Below are 18,742 nucleotides of genomic sequence, written 5' to 3'. Positions count from 1 at the left end.
AGAAGCTACCCTTCTCTGCCCCTCCCCCCTCCCTGGGTGAGTCCATGCAATTGCCATACAAAAGATTCATGTGAACTAGTAAGGCGGTTATCATACTGCCACCGTTCGCCGCTATGTGGTGCGCGGAGCGACGAAATTTCTAGTCAAAGTGAAAAAGCTTGTAAAAACCGTAGCACCGAAGTGGCAGTATGATGATAACCACCTATGGACGGAGCCACAATACACAACTAAGTACTAGTACTAGTTGTTACGTATATTGTGACGGAGCCGTGCAGTTGCAATCATGAACATTGAACGTGATTCGAACTTTAGATGCTCGACAAATCTGATCACGTCTGTATTATCTATCAATCGCGTAAGTGCGTGTTTATTGCAGATATTTTTGAGCACCTGAACAGCTCCAACTCCAATGTCTATGACGAACATTGTTATGATACTGTTTCGTCGAAAGTCTGAACGCAAATTATATGAAATGGTCCTACACGATATGCCAAGCAATTGGAGTTCCATTAAATCAAATTTGGTTTCTAATAAACCTCTGCATCTGCTACCCGGACCCGGCACAACTACCCAGGCGGCAGCTGCTGGAAGTGCAGGGCTTTATAGGTAAGGCGGCATTCTTAACTAAACAGACAAAACCTGGCATGCCATCTTTGACCGGTCTGTCCATGAAGCTTTGGATCCCGTACGGTCAAGGACTTTAATTCCTGAGCCTCCATGGAACCATTTCACAGTAAACGTCATAGTGACATCGCATTTGGAATTGGGAAAATTGTAATGACTTCTTTTGAAGTTTCCATGGTGGCTCATGAATAGTCATAGTCCTTGACCGATAAGTATCTATACATATAGCAAATTTCAAATCTATTCGATCACGAGTACCTATATACTGTAACATGGTTTACGAGAAAACAACTTGGTAAGTAAAGACTTAAAAATGTTATGACGAATCATCAGAGCTAGCGGTTAACACCTTATCTCAGCCTATATGACTATATTGCTTATTATAAGTAGGTACGTCCCACTGCAAATTTCTCAGAATCGGAGGGCATGAGCCATTTTCACGCGGCACGCGAGTCCAGTTCGGTTTGGGAACTTCACCTGTATACCTACTAATACTCTTTGAACTTCACGCTTACCATTGTTTTTTTTTTTCACGTTAGACAATCAGCAGGGCTACTACGAAACTCGAAGTTCGTATCGTACCGTCCCTCTCGCTCTCGTATTAAATAGTATAAGTACGATAAGAAATTCGTGTTTCGTAGTAGCCCTACAGACTTGGTCCAAACTAAGAACAAAGATAAAGTCACAATGTAAGAAAAAGTTCTTAGACTTTGGTAAAGTCATGTGTTTATGAAAATAGGATATATTTTTTAAAATGTTATTGTTTGGTTATTGTCAGTGGTTCACGAGAGACTTCTGTCAATTCTTGCACAGGTGTGCTTGTTTCATACTAACTGTATTTAAATAAAACTTATCTGTCTAGATATTATTCGATGGAAAAAAAAGCTAGTAAAAGCAGCACGAGCAGTAAGTAAAGACTGTGTATATTTTTACAGATAAAGCTACAAATATCTATATTTAGTAAGGTATGTAGGTACATATTTATTATATAATTTACCTACCAGCTTTTTGTCCGCGAAGACTTCGTGTAAAAGTATCGTTATCCCGCGGGGACAATGCATTTTTCGGGATAAACTATCCTTCGTCCTTAGGTCTCGAGCTACCTTCATTCATACCAGTCCATTTATATCAGCTCAGCGGTTTTACTTGTAGATGTAGCAGACAGACAGATACTTTCTGGTTTGTAATAATAGTAAGGCTAAGGATATGGCAACTGCTCGTGGTAGGTGTAGATGGTGAAGCACCTTATTTGTTCGTAGTGAAGCACGCATCACGGAATGATGAGGAACGGGTTCGATTCCCAGCCCTAATAGTTTTTTTTTGTTTTATAGTAAGTATAATTTGTAAAGGGAGTAACGTAAAAGTAAAAATGACAGTCCATTTATTCTCTTTTCCATCCATTTTCTAGATACTCTTTATTGTAGGTATGCTCAGTACTTCGGAGCCATTATAGTAGGTACAGTCACCAGCACCAATATCTAACACAACAAAGCGTGTATAACTATCTGATACGACTCTATTTCTAGGGCTGGTAGGACGAGTCAAGATATTTTTGCATGCTCCGCTGTGGCAGATATTAATGCAGGTGACTGTACAGCGCGCAGCGAGGCTACTACGAAATTCTAAAATCGAAGTTCATGCCGTTCCATCCGTCCATCTGACACTTATACTATTTAATACGCGAGTGAGAGCGAGAGCGACGGTACGACACGAAATTCGATTTTCGGAGTAGGCCTTCTGCATCTGTTAGCAGCAGAAGTAGATGGTAGTTGTGCGCAAAATGATCAGTGCCCTTAGTGTAAGTTTTCGGTTACAAAATACGTCTCGATCGCGTTCGCGTTAAAGTCTCAATTTGTATGGATACACGAACATCGCAAACGTTCCGCTAGAGGCGCTGCAGGGCTACTACGAATATTAAATAGTATAAGCGTCAGAGGGACCGCACGACACGAACTTCGAGTTTCAAGTTTCGTAGTAGCCCAGCTGTTCGTGTTTCCATATAAATTGAGATTTTCACGCGAACGTGATCGAGACGTATTTTGTAACCGAAAACTTACACTAAGGGTACAGTGTAGTTTACTTCCTCTGAGGTGTAGAGTCGTGTGTAGATCATTTTGAGCGATGTAACCGCCCATCCACTTCTGACTACGAATAATTTCTGGCTGTATGAAAACGTTGGAGATGAACTTGTGTCCCGACTCTACCGAGCCGTAGAGATTACTTGAGCCAGTCATATTCAAGCTTTGTTTTTATGGGTCACAAATCTGTTGTAGCAAAATGCAGCAGATTGAGTAGGAAAGCTGACTGCCTTGCCGTCTTTTTCGGACGTAACGTATTTTAGGTGCACCACAACGCAGTCAAGATGAAAAATATAGCGAGTACCTGCGAGCCATGGTGAAGCAGGCTCGTAACCAGATAAAGCAGGACAGCGGAGAGATATTGAGCCCTCGCGAACGACATCGGAACAAGGAGACTATCAAACAACCCTAGTAATGGTTTACTTACATTTATACACGATGATTTTTAATCGGTGATCGATCAGGAATAACAAAGCTATAAGGACGGTCATACTGAACAACTTTTTCCATGGGACCAATACGAAAATCCGGGTAAAAAAAACAGCTATTTCATAGAAAACCTCAGCACCTCACCAGCCTCAATGAATTAAAGCAGGGTTTTTTTTCCCGATTTTCGTATTGGTCCCATGGGAAAAGTTATTCAGTATAACCGTCTTTATCGCTTTTTGTTATTCCTGATCACCGATTATAAATCGCCGTTTAGAGCTGTTGCTGGAGCTGCGTTTTTTAGGTACCATCAGCCAAATAAGTGGTCTATCAATTTTAACAAATTCCTATCAAATGAATATGTCGCTAAAGTCGAACTTTCAAGTTGACAGACACGTCTATACTGGCATTAATTATGACATTCAAACGATTATCAACTTTAAGGTGGTAGGTGGTGGTGGTGGTGGATTCGCGCTGTCATCGTTCATCCACCATTACCTCATATTTCGTTTTCTAGATTTTTTTACCGTACAACGGCAAAAACTACTTGGCAAATTTGTCCTCCGATGGACGGAGCCATATTTTTTTAAAGAAACAACAAGGTGGTAGACCACAAATTTGGCTGATGGTACCAGATATATGCGAGGAATGTGTTTTTTTACCCGACTGCCCCAAGGAGGGATGTTTTTCGAGCAGCGTATGTATGTATGTCCATTTCTTTGATCGTCGCTGCATAAACTAGTCGCTGAACTAAACCTGGTAAACTTAAAATCATACACTTAGCCTGTAAGTAAACTTGTATATACAGAGAACCTAAACCTGGTACGCACGCCTAAAGTGTCGTTAAAATAGTTGATTGGCCTAAATAGTATAAGTGTCAGAGGGACCGAACGACACGATCTTCGAATTTCGTAGTAGTTTTACACAAGACTCCTACCTAGGTATCTTTCTACACTATACCTACAGACATTCCACTCCTGTCATCCATCGCTACTTGTAGGCTGTCTGTGTATAAATCCGCGTTTTATGTAAACTGTAATGGTTTCATCAGTAACGAGGGCGACACCATGCAGAAGACGACGCGTGTCAGCATCATCGCTTCTATGGTGCCAGATGAGATCATCAATGAGCACTCGGATCATTCCGTGCGGCGGTACGAGACTGCTCTCATGTTTATTGATGTTTCAGGTGAATGCACATTTAATTTGCTGTTCCACGTGGTAAGAGTAGGTATTTATAGGGTTACATATTTGAATATCGAAAGTCGGGTCGGGTCAACGGGTCTTTGTTCAAAATATCGAAAATTAAAATATCGAAAACTAAAATAACGAAAGTTTATATTGTCGAATGGTTAGATAATCTACGTCCAATAATCGAAAATATATTTATCTACAAAAGTGACATCGAAAGATACAAATTCGAAGTCCAAAATATCGAAGTACAGAGTATCGAATATCCTATGTAGGTATGAACTAAGCTTCGCGCCGAGCTCCTTAACGCAATACTAACCTAACCTACCTATTGAACAAGAATTACCAAAAATATTTGGTTCGGTTAGGTTAGAACTGTGACCACAACAACGCTTAAAATGACTAGATTATGTGAAATAAATGCTATTAAGAGAAAGGACCAATAAATAAAGCAGATTTCTATGTACGATATTTTAATTTTCGACATTCAAATATGTTGACATTTACAACTTAGATATATTGGTTATCGATATTTTTACTATAGAAAACATCGTGAGGAAACTGCACCAACCTGCGAAGCAATTCAATGGTGCGTGTGAAGTTCCAATCCGCATTGGGAGCTATGGCCAATTTGTTCTGAGAGGACTGTGCCCAGCAGTACGTATATAGATGATGATGATGATGATGATGATTTTTACTCATTCGATATTTTAATCAATCGACATTTCAATCTTAGACATTTTGACCATAGGTATAACAACTTTCGATATTGTGATACAATCGATACTTTAATTTTCGATATTTTGAACATAACATTTTAACCGTAGCTGCGTAGGTATTTTAATTTTCAATATTCAAATATGTAACCATTTATACCTACAGTTGCTGTTGCTAGAGCTACCTTAGGAGCCCAAGGGGCCCAGCGAATTTGGGGCTAGATAGTATTAAAGTAAAAGATAGCCAGTAAAAAGTAAAAAAGTAAGTACTTAAGTATTTAACTCTGGGTGTCCCATTTATTTCCTCTGAGGGGTGTCCCGCTACGAATGTCCTGTGAGGTTGGGGCTGCTGGGTCTCATCTTTATGGAAAAGATGGTAGGTAGTTACCTACTAAACAGTCGCCATTCTGGTGCGGATTGCGCCATTGCAGTTCCAGGCGGGTAGTATCTATAGCAGGCCCGCCTTCGTCAAATGAGTTAGGTTATGAGTTTCAATGATGATAATATTGATGAATGGTTTTGTAATTCATTTACTTCCGAATATTTTTCTAATTATGTAAGTTGTTTCGTGAGTGAGGATTATACCACAATATTGTGGTTATACCCTGCTCGTCACCCTCAAAGGATGCCCCTGTCATTATTGCCATTACCCATCCGCTGTAACGCCTGTAGGTTAGCTCTTAGCAAGAGGATACATTTATCGACAGGCGTTAATAGATAATCCTAAATTTTTGTACGATAACGTTGACTTAAGTTTCTGGGTAAATTAGGTAGGTAGGTACCTATCTAACGGTGGGGCTCACTTATATATAGGAATGAATGAAAACATTTACCTATTCGTGACACATGGTAAAATGGATAAGAATAAAAAAATAAAAAATAGTTATGCATTTCACGAAATGGTCCCAGATCCGCAATCTGCCGGTCTAGCGAACGGCGCTGGTCTTCCTTTGGGACCATACCATAGTCATACATATAGTCTCTTGTCACAGAATAAGTACCTACTCAATTGAATTAGTATAGTCCACTGCGTTAATATCTGCCACAATGGAGCGTGCAAAAATATCTAACACCGTCCTACCAGCCATAGTAAGTCGTATCAAATATTTATGCATGCATTGTTGTGTCAGATATTGGAGATGGTGACTGTACTGTGTGTGTGGTGGTGTGTTACCTTGTGTCAGATATTGGAGATGGTGACTGTACTGTGTGTGGTTGTGTGTTACCTTGTGTCAGATATTGGAGATGGTGACTGTACTGTGTGTGGTTGTGTGTTACCTTGTGTCAGATATTGGAGATGGTGACTGTACTGTGTGTGGTTGTGTGTTACCTTGTGTCAGATATTGGAGATGGTGACTGTACTGTGTGTGTGGTGTGTTACCTTGTTTCGGGCATAATTTTAAGTGCTGAATTGTTAGTTTTATTACTCTTTAGTTACTAAGCCATGTATTTGTTTTGAAGAATAAAGATTTTATCTATCTATCTATCTACAAGTACCCTTTTAACATAGGTTTCACGGAACTCTGCGAGACCTATACAAAGGCTGGCCGCGGTGGGCCTTCCAGGCTGACGCAAGTCCTCAACTCTTACATCGGGGCTATGGTTCAAGAAATATTGACGCACGGCGGTGATGTCCTTAAGTTTTCGGGTGATGCCTTCCTTTCCATGTGGAAGAAGTCTTCGAATCTGGCGATGCAGGATGTTGTACACACCGCCATTGACTGCGGACTGAGCATTCAGAAGAATTACGGGACTTTCCATACCGATGTTGGTGTGATTCTGAAGGGTTGGTAAACGACCTACACTATACTTGTTACGTTACTGTTGAGGTTTTTAAGGTACAACTTGCCAGGACGATTTTTGATTTGTTTCTAGAGCAGAGGTGACCAACTTCATGAGACCCACGGATCTACCCAGTTCTAGACGGCAGTCAGATCTTAAAAATTTGCAAACCAACACAACAACATCATCAAAGTTTTTACGTGTTACCTACTATACTTACTTGTGCAAGGTCCGCCCGGATTGCTACCACCATCTTGCTCGCTAATCCTGCCGTGAAGCAGCAGTGCTTGCACTGTTGTGTTTCGACGTAGAGAGTAAGACAGCCAGTGAAATTACTGGCACTTAAGGTATCCCATCATACGGCTCTAGGTTGGCAATGCATCTGCAATACCCCTGGTGTTGCAGATGTTTATGGGCGGCGGTGATCTCTTAATACCATCAGGAGACCCACTTGCTCGTTTGCCATCCAGTCGAATAAAAAAAAAATCCATAACTATACCTAGATAGGCATATAACAGCAGACCTATTAAAATGCAAGTTATGGCCTGGCCGAGCCATTAGGCTGTAGAAATAATGTAGATAAGATACAACAAGATCTACGTCTTTTGTTTCGTCTGCATTAGTAACCTTCTATTGCGTGGACAATGAATGAAGGGATAATGTTATGCACGTTGTCGGGTGAGCGGGTGAGCGAGGTATTTGATCTCTGCAAAGTAACGCCTGGTTCACATTATTTAATACTTAAATTTCTTCTCCCAGTGAAAGTAGCAATTTCCGCCGGCGTCTCCCACTTCTCCATAATTGGCGGTGTCACTCAATCCCACTACGTGATCGTGGGGCAGCCGGTATGGGACGTAAAGATGGCGGAGTATGTCAGCACAGCCGGTGACGTGTTGACTGCAGCCAGCGCCTGGATGTACGTCAATGCTGCAGAGTATTACACACAGCCGTCCGGTGATGGGAGACATACCAAGGTAATTAAGTGATGACAATACTATATATAAACCTAGACGGTGATGTTGCGATGACCTGGAGTACTTCTTGAAAGACTAGCTCTTGTATGCAGTGGACAGATGGCAGTGGGAGTGTATCGGGGGAGGCCTTTGCTCAGCAGGGACAGAAGATGCTAATCGCGCGTCGCGGTAGACATTCCGCGGAATAGTTTTTCGGGCTTAGTTACGTTTCCAGAGAATATTTATTCGTAGTTCTAGGTAGACACGGAGTAGGCAGAATGAACGAAATCGGACAGCTGCTACTAAATTTCTACGCATAATTTCATCTTGCAGTTACAAACGCAATGTTCAGACTTCCCGCCAAGCATAAAAACACGTGGATGCATCCAAGGTCCAAACACTGGCATCTGATAGACTATGCCATCGTACGCCAAAGAGATGTTTACCAAGTCCTAATCACCCGTGTCTAGCGTGGTGCACACTGCTGGACCGATCATAGGCTTGTTGTCTCGAAACTTTGTCTCCGCCTCCATTCTCTTTGTACATCTGGTAGAACTAAGCCGACGTCTCTAAACGTTGATAGGCTTACGGATCTCGGGATCAGGGAACTATATGCTGAGGCTATGACTGCTGCGTTGCCTCTTTCTAATACGATCATGGCGATGTTGACGCTGATTGGGGGACTCTATCTACTGTTACTTTAGACACAGCAAGTTACCTTAGGTCTGAAAGTCCGAAAACACGAGGATTTGTTTGATGAGAATGATGGAGTCCTTAGAAAGGCGATTGATAATCACCGACGTCCTCTACGGCAGCACAGGGGTACAAATCCACACAGTATGACGAAAAGACTAAAACTGACCATTTCTGTTATCGTATTTTTTTCGCAATAACGAAGCCTCTTTTATGCGCTATACCTCAAAGTTGCAACCACTGAGAGCAGGCAGACCAAAATTATTCACATCAGTAGACCACTCTACAACCCATAAAAGTGAATCTAACCATTTCCATGATCGTTTTAAAAAATCCTGCCACTTCTCAGTCTACTACCCTATACTATTGCAAGATTTGCAAGCGTAGGTAAGGCGCTAAATAAACATTAGACGTCTTATTTTTCAAGTTTATCAAGTAATTTCTTATTATCTTTATGTCATCTAGGTTTTAGGAGTTGGAGCCGCGTGGAAGAGAGTTGAGAAAATAGAATTTACTTTGGGCGTGGATAGAGGTTTGTTTCACTGATATTCATTCTTAAAAGGTACTTATCTCTTCAAATTCAATTCTCATTTTTGTTTTAATTTCAGATTCAGAGTCGTTAAATTTCAAAAGGTTGTCGCCGCGCACAGAGCACGAACGGAACTTCTTCAGAGAATTTTCGCGTAAGAATTTTTGCAAGTTTTTTTTTAGATCAGATCCCCCGTGCTTGGCGGGGCTGGGGCACTAGCTGCACTCCCCTGCCTCCTCTGGATATGACCATGTACAAATCAGGTATCAATCCTGCCGTGATTAATTTCATATCCGTTTCTCAGTGCGTCCAGCGGTAGTATCAGCAATTCGAAGCACTTGGTGGCCCACTCTGCGTCAGTTCATGGTAAAGCCTGTGCTGCGGGCAGTGGACAATGACGAGCCCATGGAATTCCTGGCCGAAGTCCGCCGTGTCGTCATCGTGTTCCTTAATATCATTACGAAATCAGTTTCTGAAGAACTTCTTATACACATTGTCGATACTGCTTACAAAATCGTCTGCAGGTCTAAATACTATTTTTTTCTATCAATTTTAGTATAACGTTCCGGATTTATTAGTCAGATATGTCTAGCTTCAACTCAGTCTTTAGGTCACCGACTCACATAATGTATGTACCTGTTTTTTTATTTTTTTTTTATTTTATTCGATTGGATGGCAAACGAGCAAGTGGGTCTCCTGATGGTAAGAGATCACCACCGCCCATAAACATCTGCAACACCAGGGGTTTTGCAGATGCGTTGTCAACCTAGAGGGCTGAGATGGGATACCTCAAGTGCCAGTAATTTCACCGGCTGTCTTACTCTCCACGCCGAAACACAACAGTGCAAGCACTGCTGCTTCACGGCAGGATTAGCGAGCAAGATGGTACTACTAAGATACTAAGATGGTGGCTATGTGTACCAAATTTCAACTCAATCGGTCCAGTATGGTTAGGCTATGCTAACACTGGATACTTTTAGTACTAACCTACCTAAAAATTTGTACGGAATCCTCGATGCGCGAATGCGAGTCGTTCTAGGTCCATTTTTTTTAATTTTTCTTTCCTACGTTTTGTGTGCTGATAACAATGTGATAATTGATTGATTCAGGTTTTCAAAACATAACTTACTTACAGAAAAATGTGTTCTATCATGCTTCTCCGCTGCCACAATCCAATGAATTAAATCGGCGACGGCTTAGGTATTATCCGTTTGGCATAAAAATATCATATCTGTAGAATGTTTTAGGCAATGTACTTAGCTTCCTAGCTGTCTAGCTTCCTAAGAGGATGAATTTTGTCCAGATTACTAAGTGTAAATCGCAATTTACAGTGTATCATCCTCGTCTGGCGGCCTCGTTAACAAGGTGTCGATGTTCGACAAAGACATGATGTTCCTCGTGGTGTTCGGGCTTCGCGGACTGAAGCACGAAGACGAAGCGCAAAAGGCTTTACTGTGTGCTCTTACACTCAAGGAGAGCCTGAATGATCCCAATATCATCTCAGTCTCAATTGGGCTAACATCTGGTAATCAAAGCAACTTACAATTATCCCTAAGGATCATTGTAGAAGACTGTATTCAAACTGCAATGTAAAAGCCATCTGCCGATTGCCCATACATTTTCTATTCCTCCAGTTCTATTGCAGTCGGCAAAACTGCAAATAAACTGCATCCTACCTGCGATGGAAATGTGTGTGCGGTAGGCAGCTGCGGTTACGTTGCGGTTTAAATGCAGTCACTCTATTACGGCCAAATAAGTGGAGTCTTTCTTCGCAGCAAGGTCATTTTTATTTCATGGACATATTCTTTGATCTTGGAGTTGGAAGCGCACAAGATACGAAAGTTGAACCACGTTCTGGCCTTACCCACCAAGTCCTTGTTGCTTTTTTTCCAGAACAATAATGGCATCAGTAAATAACAAAATTCCGTGACAACTATCACAACAAACAATCACTATTAAAAAAAATATATTTATTTCGACAGGAACTACTTATTGTGGGGTGGTCGGTCATGTTCTTCGTCGTGAGTACACGGTCATAGGATCAGCTGTTAATAAGGTAATATATTAATATACATAAAGAGATGGTAGTATTAACTAAGAGCATTGGTCGTTCCTCAAATGAAAATTATATCGTCACAAGAATGACATCTTGTTAGGTTGTCCCATGTTCATATTGTCTTCAGAAAATATAGATCCATTATGAATTTTCAGGCTGCACGTTTAATGATGGTTTACCCAAGCAAGATCACTTGCGACAAAGAAACATTTTTGAGAAGCAAACTTGATCAGGAGTTCTTCCGGCTGTTGGAACCCAAACCATTGAAGGGCATCCTCAAGCCCGGACCTGTTTATGAATTTAACAAATTAATGTTAGTACTTACTTCAAGTGCTACAGAAAAGTAAGGGATATGAGTCGATATCGAATATCCTGGCTGCCCTAGGTATCTCTATGAAAGATTGCCACCCCTATTCCCTTGAAATGCTAAAAAGAATACAGAGGACGTGACTACATAAAAATATTTGAGTTTGGCCATACCTCCTAGTGTGCCCTGTCCCTGAGTTAGGTAGAGTTCCATCTGATCTGAGACGTGATAATGACGCAGAAAGAGTTCAAACTAGCAAATATAGGTATGCGTTGTTGACTCTCGAAACGAATAGTTTGTTCGTAAATCAATAGTACGTAATCACTATCCTGCCTCTCTTTTTGAAGGGTATTTTTAATTTCGTGCAATTTCCCAAACTTGCCGCAAATAATATGAAACTTTGTCCGTCCTGATAATATTATAGGTGGCCACAAAGGTCGAGCTGTTGGCGTCATCCAATTCTTGGCCGCAATGCAGAAATACGCAAATACAAGATGACTCTTCTTAATGCCCTCAAGCAGCAGCATCAGAAATTCACGAGATACCGGGACCATGTTTATGGAGTTGTTTTCCTCGTGAGTTGCCAGTTTATTTAAACACCTCTATCCGGGTGCCCCCGTTGTGGGGTCATGCATCTTTTTTTCCCCAAAGTAGAAGCACACTTGGATGTGTGACTTTGTCAAATCATTTTTAATGGTGACTGTGGACGTGTTATTATTGATCGATATAAAAACTAATGACAATGAATTTTTCTCGATGTCAATGGCCCGCAATCTTAATGTTTTTTTATTGAAATTGTTTCTTGTCTTTTTATACCTATTTATTGTTTACATTCAGGGCCCTGATGCAGTAGGTAAGACGAGACTTGTGGAAGAGTGTATAGCTGTAACACCAAAATGTATTCAAGTCTATAGAATCCGTCTGACCCAAGCTGGCAAGGTAAATCATTCTTTACGTAACTTTTCTTAAGACGGTGTCATATAAAATAGCTAAGTAGGTACTTAATTTTTTTTGTACTTATATAGTCGCCCTATGGGATGTTCCGCCAAATTATGACAGCCGCTTTAGCGGGATCAGATGTATTCGGAGCTCAACGGAAGTGTGAAAATAAAATTAGAGCCAGGTATTGAGAGTTGAAATTGTTTTAATTTCGGTCCTTATTATGCTAGCTACTTAAGTATTGTGGTGTTTCAGCGTGGACATGAAACGGCTATCTCCAGTTCAGATTTTTGCGATTAATACTGTATTTGGATGCCAAATTCCTTTACCCGCAAAATTTGAATTCTCTGATGATATAATTGCCGAGCAGAGCACGAAATCGGTACTGCGTGAAATATTCACAAATGTTAGTTCTCAATTCTCAACCAATCTCCTTGCTTTTATAAATATTATCATTATTCCTTAAAGTTAAGTCCCTTTGCCAAGGATGTGTGTGTTTCTAGACTTTAAGTTCGTTGAGCATCGTGGTGATAGAAGAAGCGTTATTCGCTGATGACGAATCATGGCGGCTCCTATTGATTCTCATGGAGGGGAAGTCAATTTTTGTCGTTATGACTATTTGCGATGATTCGTCTTTATCTGGTGGGTAAAAATAACTTTCAAGTAAATGTATTTTAGTTGATGTCATTTACTATCAGTTAGAATTTTCATTTTCTCCATCATCATCCTCTAAGACGCTTCATTGCGAGATTGCGCCTGAGAATTGCTATCTTTTCCTTAATTGCTGTTAATTATTTGGTCCGCGGACCGGGAGACGAGCTGTCGGTAGGCCTCCAAAAAGATGGAGCGACGACCTGGTTAAGATCGCGGGATCTCGTTGGATGCGGAAAGCACAAGACCGGTCTGAGAAGAGAGCCTATGTCCAGCAGTGGACGTCTTTCGGCTGACATGATGATGATGTTTTTTTTTTAGTTTTGAAGTAAATGTATCTGTCCATTCGTCATGCATTAGGTACGTTTGTTCAGCATAAAATGAGACATCTGCGGTGAGTGGTGACCATGGCAGGCAGGACAGTTCTAAGTATACAATACTACGAGTATACAAATATTTTTTTATTGAACATCACAATTTTTTTAAGTAGGTATTACAGCGAGTCCCTAATTCATAATTAAATGCTTCTATATATATATAGAAACGGCATACAAATGTTTATCGAACAACATGCTGCTCAAGATTCGATTAGGAGGGATCGAACGATGGTATCACGCGGCTCTAGCTTGCCAGCTATTGGATGTCCAGGCCATCCCAGCTGACCTGGAAAAGTAAGGATTTTCCATATATTAGTAAGTTTTTAACCATTTGAGCTTAACATTCATCTAAGATGCAAGATGGTTAATATGTGTTGCTCGGGAAGTTATTACATTTTCTACAATAGGTAGTGGTTTCCGGAGTGGTTCAGGTGGACCCGCAGGGGTGCACTACGGAAGGCCAGCCAGGGGTCCACGATGGCGTAAAAAAATGGGGGTTTTTAGGAGTTTTGGGAATATAGTAGAACACCACCGGTCCACCGGAAACAGTAAAACTTTGAGTGATCTACGAGAAAAAATTTAGGACCCTCTGGGTTATACTGAGTCGGAATATATATTTTTTGGTATTTGTGGATTGTCCAGGGTTATACAAAGCGCAAGTGACGGCATGCCCGGATGGATTCAAAACTTCGTAATATCCCTGGTTCAGAGAGGGGCTCTAAGCGTCGTGACTGTGACACAACCGGAAGCCCTGCAGGCTGGCGCTGTGATGCCTCCCCCTTCGTTATTAAATGTGGACCAACCAATTGAATACGATAACCTGAAAGATTGGATGGAATCCTGCTTTAAGGTGAAGCAATTCAATATCTGCTATTAGTTATTTTAAGAATAACGGTTTTTAAAATCCAATTATTGTCTATGTAGCTTCAGGAAAGCAATGTGAGTCTGGGCGATCCTCTGCATAAAATCGAAAATAGACCACCAGGGCCTAGTACTGATAATATTCAAATGGCAGTACTGGCTGATTCATATAATTTCGAAGACATGAAAGTTGACATGACTATGGATGGTAATATACACAAGTATAAATGTGCACTACGTGTCTTGGTAATGGTAACAAAGACATGACATATTGAATTAAAAGTGAATCTTTAAATTGCAATTTTATAGCTGTAATATTGAAGACCTACGATTCATTAACACCATTTGAAAAAATGCTTTTAAAATGCAGTTCTGTACTTGGCGATGTGTTTTCTCGTCGAATGCTGCAACATGTTCTAAAGAGTGATTCTCCTCGAAAAGTTGCACAAGGTTGGTGATCCAGAAACTTCATTGTCTAACATACCTATTTGGAATCACGATGGTTTTCACCACAAATTTTTGTTACACGGTAAAGTATGAGATTAGAAAGAGAGGTGACATATTTTGTCTCATTTACCTACTTAGAACAGTGGAAATAATTTTCTTTTCTTTCTCATATGTGGTAAGTATCTGGTATGTCGTATTGCTTTGCACTGTAGCAATTAAATAATTTCCGTAAGCGTAGGTTTACTTATTGCTGAACGATCACTCGCCAGCGCCACATGCTTGCCATCGATCATTTTTTTTAACAAAGTTTAGAACAGTTTCGCATTTGGTAATGTTTTCATGAAACATCCCATCCTTCATCTAATTAACTCAAACGGTGTTCGTGTTCAATGTTCTAGCTGTGGCGAAGTTGTTCTTGATTCGGGTTTTGGAGTGTGAAGGAGGAGATTTCACTCGAGATGGTTCAATGGTGCTGGTGCACCCTGCCCCTGCGCCGGTTGCCATCAAGCCGCCTTACTGCGCATGCTTGGGAGTGCGACACTTACGTTAGGAACAATTAAGATATTCAATTCAGAAAAAATGATATTACATTTAAGATATCTATCCACTGTAGGTACTTATGCCTTGCCAGTGTTAGCCTTTTGACAGTTTTATTCAAAAGTTTAAACATGAAGTGATAAAGATAAGGTAACTATAAAGAGTAAATTATGTCTCTGACACCGACTGAAGACGGAGAAGCTGAATCACGTACGAAGGTGGCGGTGGCACCTTTTTCATTATAAATTTCATATCCCAAAGTGGGTTCAAAACTGTCTGGAAATGCTAAACGGACTCCCGGAATCTGATGTTACGTTTAAGACTGTCAGAAAACGCTAAAATTTTCAGCCGACTGCCGTGATCTCCCTGCGTATGCGTTTTGCGGTTACATGAAGTTCAAGTATCCCTTGTTCAGAAGCACCACTTATGATTTGCTGACGGACAGTCAAAAGGTTATATTTTTGATAAGTTTTTAGTTATCAAATATTACATCTTTATTTTTATCGCAGCTCGTGTAGAATCCTAGGTTCGGAAACGTTGAAAAAGTTACTTAGTATGAGTAAGAGCCGCAAGATAACGGTAAAAAGGAAAGTCTTAATAGTACGATTCTAAATTACATTAGGTATTTGATTATATTTCTTTTTATTATTTTTGAGAATGTGTTTTTGATATTGATTTTTATGTAGCATGAAATGCATGCGCGAGCGCTGTTGTACCTAGAGCGGTATACGCTCCGCTGCATCGCTTGTGGGGCCGGGTGCTTCACCAGGTTGCTCGGAGAGCGCTGCGATGATGTAAGAATTTTTTTCTCAAAAATGTACGTAAAAGTTGACATTATTCTTTACATATCAGAAGGTGAAGTGCATAGTTTATGGTCAGGGAAAAATTTAAAAGTTAAAAAGATTGCAGGCGCGCTAGCTCGACAATAATAAATTAGCGTGCCTACAAAAAAGTTAAAAGGAAATGTTGGCACAAGTCGTATACAGCCAAGTCTAATGGCCGGTATCAGAGATTTCGTTGGAACTCTGGACTTTTTTTATTGGGTCTTGCCTTGCTTCTCTCTTGGGTCTCAGCTTGTGGTATTTCCGGTGGAAAACTACACCTGCAGTTTATTTTTAATGAAAAAAAGGCGGGAAAGCATAAGAAAAATATTGGAATAAAATTAAATGTTATAATATATTTTGAGAAAAAGTTTATTCTATTTCAGAATTATTCACCATTTTTGAGAAAAGCTTTATTAGTTTCGGCTGGAATAGCAATAGCTGTCTTCGTATTAGTTAAACGGACTCCAAGCTCGTCCTTTTAGTAGGTACTCATACTCATCCAGCAATATTGCCTACTTCCAGGCCACGACAATAATTGCTAATACGGCCTAAGAAACTCTAGTGCTATTCTGTTCAATTTGTCTTACATAACATATCATTTAGATAAGTGAAATTCAGGCAAGTAAAGGTATGTAAGTAATACGTGTCGCACCTTTTCGTTTATTAACATTTTGTAAAATTTGAATTGTACTTACTTAAGTAATTGACATTTTCGTGTTCATAAGTTCATCGTCCCAATTGCCTTATTTAAGCTATGACTTACGAGAACAATGAACTGAACGTGTTGAGACAGTTGTTGGAATACCGAATAAACATATCTAATGATCAGGTTTAATACTGCTTAAACAAAGCCATCGTTTACCATCAGGCGATCCGCCTGCTCGTTTGCCCCCTATACCATAAAAAAAGCCGTTTGCGGAAATGTCGGAATTTGAAATAACAAAAATTTGGTATGGTGATATGTAAAGTGACGATTTTGTAGGTAGGTAATTTAGGTCTGCTTAGCCAGCTACAAAAATTAAGATAGGGAAAGGATGAAAGGTGCGAATGGAATATATACATGTAGTATACTACACTGATTCTGACAAGGAATAACTGGAAAATAATATTGATGACACTAGCTGTTGCCGTGACCCTGTCTGCGAAGAATTTGTTAATTACTATCCGTTTTTCCAGGATAAAAACGGTCCTGTGTCCTAGAGTCTCAAACTATCACAATAACATACTTATTTAATCTAAATCGGTGCATCGGTTTAAGCAAGAAGTGGTAGCAGACAGAGTTATACTTTCGCATTTATAATATTAGTAAAAGTACCTAAGGATAAGATACTTACCTATACTTTGGCAAGTTCGTATGTTACACTCGTTAGATTTGAATCCCGGCAGTCAGCAATTGCCGCATTATCAAAAAAAAAAGAGCAGCAGAGGCCCGCTCCGACAGGGTAGTACCGCGTGTTACATACAAACTTGTCAAGGGTAGAAAAATATCTAAGATGATCCGTATGTGTTGGCGATTTCAATAGGGGAGGGGGTTTTTCATACAAAATATACACATTAAATGTGGAAATCAAAATATCTATTCATGTTTCACCAGGGTCTAATCAAACAAAGTGAAGAGCTTAAAAACACATGCCAAGCGATAAGAGCACTAGCAGCAGAGACCCTGGTGGCGGGAGAACAAATTGTCATCACCGATGACAGCTCAGAATTACCAGTAAGCATGTGAAGTTTTTTGTTAGGTATTCAGATATCTATACTTACTACAGTACAACCAAAATGTTAAATGTTACTCGGGGGTTTTGTTAATTTCTCTGAAGATACAACTGATAACCTGACCCAACAAAAAGTTGAAAAACCCCCGACTTGTCACTTCAAAGTTCAATACCTCAAAAACGGCTGAACCGATTTTGATAAAACATGTCTAAGAACCATTGCTAGAAAACCTGCTTTCAAATAAATAAAAAACCGCGTTCAAATCGGTCCATCCGTTTCAGAGCTACGCTTCCACAGACAGACAGACAGACATACATATACACAGACACACATAGCGGTCAAACTTATAAAGACGAGGGTTTTTGCGTCGAGGGTTAAAAAAGAAAAAGAAAAATTGATCTTTTCTTTCGGTTCCGTCCGATTCCAAACGACATTAGCAATCTAGTTTATCTTGTAAGTAGGTACTACTACTTACTATGTTGCTCAAGCAATGATCACATTATTCTTTTCTCAGATGAATATATTTCGAGAAAGTTCCTATTCACATTTTGTGGAAAATGAAGGTAAACTTAATACATTATACAGTAAACATTTTTGATGATTCACTGTTATTTACATTGAATATAAAGAATGTGGACCGGATTATCTTTAATGGATCCTGATATTTCAAGACTGGTAAGAGGACCGATCGAAATTAGAGATGGGCCGAACATGGGTTTCACCGAATACGAATATTCGGCCGAATGTTCGGTAAAAATTTACCTATCCGAATATTCGGCATAATTGATTCCTAACTAGAAACTAGAAATACTTATGATTATTTTTTTGTTTAAATGTAATTTAATCATGCAACTCTTGATTAAAACAAAAAATTCTCACTATAATGACCTGATTGATTATATTAGCATAATGTTTTATTATAATTATCACTGTAATCTCACAACAGCTACATACTTATAATTTTGTTTTTAATGAATAATTGGAAATAAAGCTACAGTGTCAACGAAAGCATAAAGCCTCACTATACCTCATATTTTTT

The 18,742-nt window shown here is 39.9% G+C and overlaps 1 protein-coding gene across 1 annotated transcript; it reads left to right on the top strand.

The window, feature by feature from the left end:
- Positions 1-1,427: 1,427 nt before the first annotated feature.
- Positions 1,428-18,266, top strand: LOC141437839 (adenylate cyclase type 10-like; the record flags this gene model as incomplete). Its single annotated transcript, XM_074101369.1, is given in 25 exon segments — positions 1,428-1,530; positions 2,966-3,113; positions 4,180-4,316; positions 6,545-6,820; positions 7,576-7,790; positions 8,928-8,994; positions 9,071-9,145; positions 9,296-9,515; positions 10,323-10,516; positions 10,974-11,047; positions 11,203-11,360; positions 11,779-11,929; positions 12,192-12,293; positions 12,380-12,477; positions 12,549-12,699; positions 12,797-12,935; positions 13,486-13,615; positions 13,964-14,171; positions 14,246-14,390; positions 14,492-14,632; positions 15,028-15,174; positions 15,515-15,618; positions 15,853-15,960; positions 17,585-17,704; positions 18,218-18,266. Coding segments are annotated over 25 exon segments (3,391 nt in total), but the record flags the coding sequence as incomplete, so codon positions are not given.
- Positions 18,267-18,742: the final 476 nt, after the last annotated feature.

Source organism: Choristoneura fumiferana, chromosome 18 (assembly GCF_025370935.1).
Source record: "Choristoneura fumiferana chromosome 18, NRCan_CFum_1, whole genome shotgun sequence".
NCBI lineage: Eukaryota > Metazoa > Arthropoda > Insecta > Lepidoptera > Tortricidae > Choristoneura > Choristoneura fumiferana.
This window is presented reverse-complemented; position numbering and strand designations above follow the sequence as displayed.